We start from the raw sequence: 10,512 nt of genomic DNA on the forward strand, positions 1-10,512 counted from the left end.
TGCTCATGAGTGCGGAGAATGAAAGTGAGCTGGAAAACGAAGGCTGTGTTATAAGAAGGGTCCACAGCCAGGAAAGACAATCTTGGCTATCCTGAGCTTAGAGGGGTCTCTGACTATGACTCTCGCCTCACCCAGAAAAGGTGAGTTCTCTGAGGACAGGGACTCCTTAGTGGTCACTGCTGCATCCCCAGCAGCCAGGCCAGGCTGGCACAAGACAGGCGCTCAGTGAGGTTCTGAGCTAATGAATGTTTTCATAATTGGCCTTCGTTTCTGCTCTCCAAGAGGCCACACGCATTTCTATTCTAATGATCGAGGGACTGAAAGGGAATGACCTCTGGATCCTCTCCAGAGTCCCACTAAGGTGGCCTGGGCTCATGTCAGTTCAGAGTAAGATGAGAATCTTTAATAATCTGCTAATTATTAGTTTATCTCTTATTCAAATGTCACACAGTTGACTCACAGATTATTAAAAAGGGAATCCAAGAATTTAAAAGATTTTGAGCTTGGCTATGTGACTTACTAAGCAATTCAAACCCTGTCATAAAAGAATGCAACATACCCCAAAGCAAGGCCCTTTTACTTTGATACTCACTTGTCACAAAGATTTGAATCTGGTGACTGACTCAGTTTGTGCAGAATATCTACGATGCCCATGTCTCGTAATTTATCCTGGCGTTCTTGTGAGCCTGAGAGATGAAAGCTAGCAGGTTACTGGGAACATGGCCCAGGCAATTGCTCTCTTTAATGTACAGCCAACAATCTGGAGCCTTACCAGTGTCTTCTGCCCTCTCCCCTTCCACCCCCTCACCCTCCACTCTCCCCAGTGCAGCCAGATCCCCTCATGCTTGGATTCTCCAACAGTGTTCTAACTGGTCTCTCTGCCTCTTGACCCTCCTTCCTGCAGTCCATCCGGGGTTCTGCTGCTGGATTAATTTCTCCATGGGCCACAGGGTCAAGGTCAGCTTCTTCAGCCTGGCACAAGGCCCTGCCATCAGGCCCCATCTTCATCACTTCTTTCTGGACATACTTAGCCAGGCTCTTCCTACTCCAAACCAGTCTTGTTTTCCCCTTCCATTCTCTTCCACCCTCCTCTGACCTCCCAGCACTTCCTGCTACCTCTTAGCATGTGGCAGTTCCAACTCCGCACTGCTGTGTTCTATCTTCCAACTAGACTAGGACCTCCTTGAGGGCAGCTTGTTTCCCTGGTACCCGGCTGTCACTTGGTCTCTCGGCCTGCACGCTGAATGCAGTTTTTTCTCCTTCCACTTTGTTCTGGACACAGTGCTAAGGAGGATAATTCTCCTGGATTCTTTCCTCCCCCGCGAAGAGCCCACAGTGACTCACTCATGCACTGACCTCCTTGAGACTCAGTGAAGCAGAATCTCTAGGGGTAGAGCCCAGAAATCTGCATTTTACAAAGTTCCTCAGGTGATTGTCATGCAGCCAACCCAGCACTGAGACCCACGGCTCTCCTGCATGTGTTCACTACCTTAGCTGTACATTGGAATCACCTGGGGAATTAAAACAAACACTTACGTCTGGAGACCACCCCCAGAGATTCTGATTTAACTGGCTGGTGCAAAAATCCCTGGGTGATTCTAATGCACAGTCAAGGTGGAGAGCTATAGGGGCCTCCTCACAGACTGGCTGCTCCATCAGGCACAGTGTATTTCTCCCTTCTCACCAACGCACCCCTGTCCACTAAGCTTATCTGCCGGTCGACCTTCTACGTGCTGCCCCTGCTCACAGGGAAAGGCCGGCCCTCCTGCCCACGCCCACCCTCACCTCTCAGCTCCTTCAAGTGCATCTCACCTTCCTCCTCCTCAGCCCTCTCAAGGACAAGGACTGTCACTCACTTCCCTAGGGTCTCCTCCACCCTCACGTTCAGTAATCTGGAACAGTGCTGACTCCACATTGGGGCTCAGTGTTAACTAGACCCATGGATTCTCATTCATACCAAGGTGACACGGTTGGGGGCTTGGGGGCCAATGAGTGGTGCCTCTACCCAGGATTTCAGGGGCACCTGATGCCTTTCCTGTGCAAGACCTTCCTTCCCATAATTTTCTTCAGAACAAATCTCACCAATCTCTTACCTTCCTCTTCATTCCATATGAGGTTTGATATACAAAACATAGCAGCAAGCTGCAATTTGACATGTGAATGACCCTATTTGATGCAGAAAAGGAAACAAAAATAGAGGTAATCTCATTTGACGTTAATTTTTGGTAACGTACCACAGGCAATTCCAATAGCCTAAAAGTTTGAAGTAGGGACCTCAAACCCAAATGTCTTGAGGGGCCACAAAATTAGTACTAATGGGTGAACAGTTTGGGCTAAAGACAAGAGAATGGTAGGAAATCCGGCACACTGGGGAGTGAAGCCTTGCCAAAAGACATTCACACTCAAATTTTAGAAACCCTCTGGCTGGCCAAACAAAACACCTCCAGGGCCACAGGTGCAGTCTGCAATTTATCCCTCAACCCATACACACAGGAACACTGGCATATGACAAGTCTATGCTTTTGACTATGCTTTCTCTACAGTAGGAAACATTCAGGGCCAATAAACTGAATGGATGTGCACTTAGTATTTATCTCTTTGGCTACTGATTATCTGAATCAAAGTACTCTTGTTTCTATAGGCACATCACAAAAAACTTGACTAAGTCTCTACTATTCTTAAGGAGCCTCCTATTCTCCTGAAACACACTTCTTGTTTATTTCTCTTTATGTATATTTGCAACCATTTTTGCTTAAGTTATTATTTATCCATATACAGTGCTTTCTCCTAAATGAAAGAGGACCCAGTGGTGAAACAATCTTTCCAGATGATTTTTTTTTTAACGGAAGTATAGCTGATTTACAATGCGGTGCCAATCTCTGCTGTACAGCAAAGTGACTCAGTTATACATGTATATACATTCTTTTTTTTACATTCTTTTCCATTATGGTTTGTCCCAGGAGACTGGATATAGTTCCCTGTGCTATACAGTAGGACCTTGTTGTTGATCCATTCTAAATGTAATAGTTTGCACCTACCAACCCAAATTCCCAGTCCATCCCTCCCCCTCCCCCCTCCCCCTTGGCAACCACAAGTCTGATCTCTGGGTTACAGATGATTTTTTAATTGGTCAATTAGAAAAAGAAAGTCCCCACTACACTTAAATAACTTGTGCATATCTGTGAAATACCATGACACGATATATGCTCAACAGTTTCCTGAAGGCTGAGACAGACTCGTCTTGCCATGTAGAACTATATCTGAACTAAGCAGAGACAAAGAAAAGCACATGCCTTCCTTCATTAGAATTCTATGGTTGGTCATTCTTTTTCCCTCCTACCTGCCAAGACTTTTAGAGAGCTGTCCAGTTGGGGCTCCACTAAGACAAAACAGAATAAAATGTGTCATCTGCTCCCAGCATCAGGCCAGCAATGAGTATTTGTTGAATAAGTGAACTTATTTATAATACAACAGTATTTACTACATATAAGTTCATCCATCCTTCACTCAATAAACATTTTTTGAGGAAACAAATTGCTGTGATAGGGAAAACTGGAGGGTGGGGGGGTGGGAACTTAATTTTAAGTGAAAGAAAAGATCTCTTTGAAGGAGGCAATATTTATACAGAGGAAGAATAAATAATAGGAAGAACAGGAAGGTGCCAGGTGTACAAAGAGCAAGAGGTACCAAGAAGAGGGAAAAGTCTGCGAAAAGGTTTGAGGTAAGAAGAAACTGTAGAGCTTATGCATACTGAGAAGGAAAAGTAGAGTAACATTAGTTCAGAGATGTAGTCATGGCTAAATTGTAAGCCCGGCTAAACTGTAGGCTCTTGCGGGCCAGAGTAAGGACTGATTTCATTCTGAGTTGACAGGAAGCCCTGAAGGATTTAAGCAGTGGAGGGACAACACCTGATTTACATTTTTAGAAGGTCACTCAGGCTGAAGGGACTGGAGTGACAGTGCTGAGGTGTCTGGGAGGCTGTTATGGTCAATCAGGTATGAGAGGCTATGGCTTGAACTAGGGTGAGAGCAGGGGTGACAGAAAGAAGTCAACAGCATCCAGAGCGGCTAGGGGCCAGGCTAGCAGGACCTACTGATAAATTGGATTACGAGATGAAGGAGCTGGAGAAATAAAGACTGACTCCTTGGTGTGAGCAATGGGTAGATGGCGGAGCCACTCTACTCAGATGGAAAAGGTGAGGAGGGGAGACATTTAGGTTTAGGGGAGATACTTAAGAATCGATTTTTAAACACCAACCTCACGAGGCTTCAGACAGCCACAGAGAGATGCTGAGTAAGCAGGAAGATATACGAGTCCAGAGTTCAGAAGAGAGGTCTAGGCTGGAGAATACCCTCCGTGTGACCCTCGGACCTTGCTCCCCTACCCCCTCCCGCCCAATAAGAAAAGAACCAGCATTTGTAAAGCTGTAGACACCATCAGGGAAGCTTGTTGTCATGGCTTTTGAAGGCCAGTAACCATTATTGTGGTTGTGTTTTGTATTGCTTGATACCATGACAGTGTAAATAAGATAATGCCTAATCTATTTATCAAAATTGACTACTGAACTGGAGCCCAGAAACCAAACAAAGAATAGAGATGACAGTAAAAGCCATGGGAGCGGATTAGATTCCCTAAACCAGTGGTTCTCAGCCCTGGCTATACCTAAGAACCACCTGGGGAACTGTAAAAGAAAACACTGATGCCCAGGCTACACCCCAGAACTATTAAATCAGAATCTTGGGAGGAAAGGGGCAAGGCAACAGTCTTTGAAAGATTCCTCCACCATGCAACAAAGGGTATGAACCATCAATCTCAAGAGTACATGTGGGAGAGAAAAGATAAAAGTCCAGAGCTAAGCAGGGAGGCATAATGGAATGGAAGCCAAGAGAAAAGAATGTTTCCAGGAGGAGGAAACAGCTGTGCTGAAATTCACTATAAGCGTGGAAAGTTGAGGAGAGAAAACCATCCTTTGGACTTGGCATAACAGGAGGTCACTGGTGACCTTAACCAGAACAGTTTCAGTTGAGCAATGGGGTTGGAGGCCAGATGAAGTGGGCTAAAGAGTGAATTTAGTGGTGAGGAAGCAGACAGCACATGTAGAAGACGCTTTTAAGTCTGGCTCTGAACAGCAGCAGAGAGATAGGCGTACCTCAATGGGTATGGGAAGTCCAGAGAAACTTTCAGAAGATTACAGAGATACTATGTGGATCTGGTATTGGAAAGATAAGGGAGTTCCTGGTTGAAGCAGTATGGTTTTCATTCAACAAATACTTACTAAGCATATACTAAAGCCCAGGCACTGTACAGGGTGATGGATATACAATTGTGCACAGAACTGATACAGTCCTTACCCTCAGGGAGCTTACAGTCAGTAGGCACACAAACAACTATATGTTGCGATAACTGAGCTAAGTGCTCTGAAGGGAGTACTTCACTCAATTATGCAGTAACAAAGAATAACCCACGCAGATGAGAGCCCACAAGGAAGTGTTAGCAGAGCTAAGATCTGAGAGGCGAGAAGGCATCCCATGGGGAGAACAGTATTCCAGGGAGAGAAGCCAGCATGTGTGAAGGTTCTGAGGCAGAAAAGAATATGCATGGCCTCTTCCAGGAGTGGAAAGAGGTCAGTGTAGTGAACAAAGGGAAGAGGGGAATGAGAGAAGTTGGGGGATACAGATGAGTCAGGTCATGTAGGACTCCACAGGCCATCAAAAGGGGGGATGGATTTTATTCAAGGTGTAATAGGGAACTGCTGAAGGATTTTGGCTTCTATTCTCTTAGTAAAACAAAAGGTGAGGTCACCACTAAGAGTGATGAGGGAGATAAGAGGTGAGGTTTAAAGAATGAGGAGAAAGTAAGAACCTATTCTTCTGGAGAATGGAGGCACCAGCTTGCTGGAGAATCACAGGAGGGTACCAGGCAGTGCTGAGTGCCCATGTGGGTTTTGTAAATGTGAATTTAACATGAAACCAGTCAGCCCGGTTCTGTGCCTTTCTCTGCAGTTGTTAACTCTGACAAGGAGGCAAAGAGAAGACAGGTTCATCCACGATTAGGGTTTTGCTAGGAGACACCGACAGAATGAAAAGAGGAGGGATGTCTGATTTCCAAATTTTGGCAATGGGCAGATTCTGGTGATGACAAGATCCCGGGTATGGCCATGGCAGTAGATGGCTGAGGTGTTTGCAAGTAGGTAGCAGATTGTGATTGAAAGCAGAAATGGTCAAAGAACAAGAGCCAGAGATACCAGAGGCTACGGGGTTCATCCGCATAGGACTGAAGCTTTGAGAGGGAAGCTTTGGGGGCACTGAGAGAAGGCCAAGAGCCCAAGTTGTCACTGTGTAAGAGGAAGGCAATCAGACGATAGGGTAGGGAATGGCACGAGCTTCAAGAGCTTGGTGTCATTTTTTCCTTCAGGATGGAAGAGAGTTTCTGGAATCTGTTACAGAGGAGTCTATTCTTTGTTTAATCTCTGCACAATCTGTTTTGAGCTAACAGTGCTACAGTGCTTGCCTTCTAATGTGCAGCTAGTGTACAGCCATGAAAGGGACAAAGGCCTACCATGTAATACTTGATTTTCTGCAGGATGTCATCATTGGTCATAATAAGTTCTTTTGCCGTTGTCCCATCTGCTATGTTGGCTAGGATGCACAGTGTCTGGAAAAAAACAAAGGGCCAGCGATCAGGAAAGCTCTGAAGTCCCCAGACTCAAGCTCTCTCAAGAACTTAGGCAATTTCCCATCTGAAGTACATGGATTCTCACAGGTTCCACTCTGAATGCCCTGATTTCTTATCTCATAACATCATTGCCAACGAAAGTAACCACACCTAAGAAAAGTCTGCCTTAGGTAAAAGAGAACCCAAATGTTTCAGTGGCTTCTTTCTGGGCATAAACCATCACTGCTAGGCAAAGGCAGCCATAGTTCATGCTATCACATAAATTAAAGGGAAAATGTAATTTATTATTATTTTCTTGAAAATTTCATTTTTAAGAGAAGCTCTTGCTACTAACCCACAAGGTTTCTTCAAAGAGGTAGTCTCTTTGGTAGAAACTTCAAAGGTGTTATAACTCCCCCCTACCTCCCCTTCCAAATACCACTTGCTTCCAAGTTCATGACCTTCTGGATCCCTGTCCACTAGCCACATGCAATGAGGACCTCTTGACTTTTTTGAACCCTACTGGAGGAACAGAAAGGGAAGCAAAATGTGTGAAGGAGCTTAGTCCAGGCTGGCCTAATGTGGAGGTTAGAGGGAGCCTGTGCCAGTTGGCAGGACAGTCTATCATGAGAAAATCACCACACTGGTACTGGAGGAAAAGACTGTTCTTGTTGGCTGTTACATTCTCATAGCCAGGCCAGCAAGAGGCAAGGATTAAGGTAAAAGTGAATGGACGGTGACAGGGATACTGAGCCAGTGACAGCCCTAGCAGTTCAACAAACGTTGGCTGAGCACCTATAATGTGCATGCACTCCGCCCACTCCGCCCACTCCACTGGGCAACAGGCTGAGACAGGAATAAGACACTCTCCCTAACTCCAAAGCCAGCACACAATTACATTACACTGTGGTGCAACTGAGGTAAAAACAGAACTGAGAAAGTACTAAGTGCATTTGTGTGATAATGCAAGGGTCAGGGAAGGCTTCTTGGAGGAAGTGACACTGAGTCCAGGAGCAGAGTAAGGAATTACTCCAAGAAAGTGATGAGAGGTGGGGACGGTGCCTGGATTCAAATAATTTTCTCCAATTTTAACCTTTCTCTTCACTAGACTTAAGCTAATTAAGCTTGCAGGTTTGTGTTTTATTCCCGTCCTACCACAAACCTGCAAGCTTAATTAGCACATGGACCTGAGGATATGGGGAGGGGGAAGGGTAAGCTGTGACGAAGTGAGAGAGTGGCATGGACATATATACACTACCAAACGTAAAATAGATAGCTAGTGGGAAGCAGCCGCATAGCACAGGGAGATCAGCTCGGTGCTTTGTGACCACCTAGAGGGGTGGGATAGGGAGGGTGGGAGGGAGGGAGACGCAAGAGGGAAGAGATATGGGAACATATGTATATGTATAACTGATTCACTTTGTTATAAAGCAGAAACTAACACACCATTGTAGCAAGAGGGAAGACATATGGGAACATATGTATAACTGATTCACTTTGTTGTAAAGCAGAAACTAACACACCATTGTAAAACAGTTATACTCCAATAAAGATGTTAAAAAAAAAAGCTTGCAGGTTATAGCTAACTGAGGAGAATGTTTTCTTACTATGGCCCAAACCCTCAGATATCTTAAAGGGTGTGTGATCTTATTTTTCCTAGATTACAGCACTGCAGTAACTAGATTGTTAAGGAGTGAGTCCTGAGGTTTGAACCAAAAAAGGATGCCTCTAGGATACAGGAAACAGAAAATGCAATTTATGATCCAAGGCACTGGGGGACTATTCATTCCAAGGTACTTAAATCATGAAGAGGAGACCTTGATATGACCCAGAAGTGGGAGAGAGATGATCTGAGGAAGACATCAGATTTCACAGTGATCCAGTACATGGTGAGCCTGTCAGAAGTCTTGACATGCACAACACCCTTGAATTTTTCAGGACTGAGGGGAAAGCAAGGGGGAAAAACAGATTTGGACTCTAACCACGGAAAAGAATTTAGACTCACCTAGGGAAGAACTACCCGTCTCTTACCTACTAAGACAGTGGGTATAAGGGGGGATTTCAGGAAATAGTCTTCAGAATAGCCTAGGCCAGCAAGATAGGCAAGTGATTCCCCTTCTTGGAGTGTTAGAATACACCTATGCATCCTCAGGCTTGTCCAGCATGGCAGAGTGACCTAGAGTTCTGCTTTGAAGCCCACGTATTCCTACTGTAAATATTCTGAGGAGACAAGAAACCAAATCTTAAAGAGACTGATTTAGTTCATGGGCCAACCCAATTTAACACATGAGCTAGGGAGCAGAGATAAAAGCAACACACACACACACACACACACACACACACACACTCATGAACAACTGGAATCAATGATATAGAGGTAATGATTGGCAAATTATGGCCTGTGGGCCAAATACAACCCAACCCAATGCCTGTTTTGGTAAATAAAGTTTTACTGGAAGACAGCCACGTCTACGTGCTTACACATTGTCTATACCTGCTTTCAGGTTAGAACAGCACAGATGAATGTATAAAGAAGATGTGGCACATATATACAATGGAATATTACTCAGCCATAAAAAGAAACGAAACTGAGTTATTTGTAGTGAGGTGCGTGGACCTAGAGTCTGTCATACGGAGTGAAGTAAGTCAGAAAGAGAAAAACAAATACCATATGCTAACACATATCTATGGAATCAAAGAATAAAAAAGGTCATGAAGAACCTAGGGGTAAGACGGGAATAAAGACACAGACCTACTAGAGAATGGTATAACTGATTCACTTTGTTGTAAAGCAGAAACTAACACACCATTGTAAAACAGTTATACTCCAATAAAGATGTTAAAAAAAAAAGCTTGCAGGTTATAGCTAACTGAGGAGAATGTTTTCTTACTATGGCCCAAACCCTCAGATATCTTAAAGGGTGTGTGATCTTATTTTTCCTAGATTACAGCACTGCAGTAACTAGATTGTTAAGGAGTGAGTCCTGAGGTTTGAACCAAAAAAGGATGCCTCTAGGATACAGGAAACAGAAAATGCAATTTATGATCCAAGGCACTGGGGGACTATTCATTCCAAGGTACTTAAATCATGAAGAGGAGACCTTGATATGACCCAGAAGTGGGAGAGAGATGATCTGAGGAAGACATCAGATTTCACAGTGATCCAGTACATGGTGAGCCTGTCAGAAGTCTTGACATGCACAACACCCTTGAATTTTTCAGGACTGAGGGGAAAGCAAGGGGGAAAAACAGATTTGGACTCTAACCACGGAAAAGAATTTAGACTCACCTAGGGAAGAACTACCCGTCTCTTACCTACTAAGACAGTGGGTATAAGGGGGGATTTCAGGAAATAGTCTTCAGAATAGCCTAGGCCAGCAAGATAGGCAAGTGATTCCCCTTCTTGGAGTGTTAGAATACACCTATGCATCCTCAGGCTTGTCCAGCATGGCAGAGTGACCTAGAGTTCTGCTTTGAAGCCCACGTATTCCTACTGTAAATATTCTGAGGAGACAAGAAACCAAATCTTAAAGAGACTGATTTAGTTCATGGGCCAACCCAATTTAACACATGAGCTAGGGAGCAGAGATAAAAGCAACACACACACACACACACACACACACACTCATGAACAACTGGAATCAATGATATAGAGGTAATGATTGGCAAATTATGGCCTGTGGGCCAAATACAACCCAACCCAATGCCTGTTTTGGTAAATAAAGTTTTACTGGAAGACAGCCACGTCTACGTGCTTACACATTGTCTATACCTGCTTTCAGGTTAGAACAGCACAGATGAATGTATAAAGAAGATGTGGCACATATATACAATGGAATATTACTCAGCCATAAAAAG

The 10,512-nt window shown here is 44.4% G+C and overlaps 1 protein-coding gene across 10 annotated transcripts in view; it reads right to left on the reverse strand.

The window, feature by feature from the left end:
• Positions 1-10,512, reverse strand: part of ARMC8 (armadillo repeat containing 8) — a 102,507-nt gene that overhangs the window by 4,368 nt on the left and 87,627 nt on the right. For 6 of the 10 annotated variants that reach the window (XM_055087437.1, XM_055087487.1, XM_007107295.4 and 3 more), the window contains 3 exons: positions 6,559-6,654; positions 2,094-2,166; positions 593-686 (listed from right to left, as the gene is read on the reverse strand). In XM_055087437.1, the coding sequence (XP_054943412.1) occupies positions 593-686; positions 2,094-2,166; positions 6,559-6,654 (263 nt within the window). Of the gene's footprint in view, positions 1-592; positions 687-2,093; positions 2,167-6,558; positions 6,655-9,451; positions 10,181-10,512 lie in introns of those variants that run through there. The other 4 variants (XM_055087496.1, XM_028489438.2, XR_003679641.2 and 1 more) reach the window with 3 other exon arrangements.

Source organism: Physeter macrocephalus, chromosome 1 (genome assembly GCF_002837175.3).
Source record: "Physeter macrocephalus isolate SW-GA chromosome 1, ASM283717v5, whole genome shotgun sequence".
NCBI lineage: Eukaryota > Metazoa > Chordata > Mammalia > Artiodactyla > Physeteridae > Physeter > Physeter macrocephalus.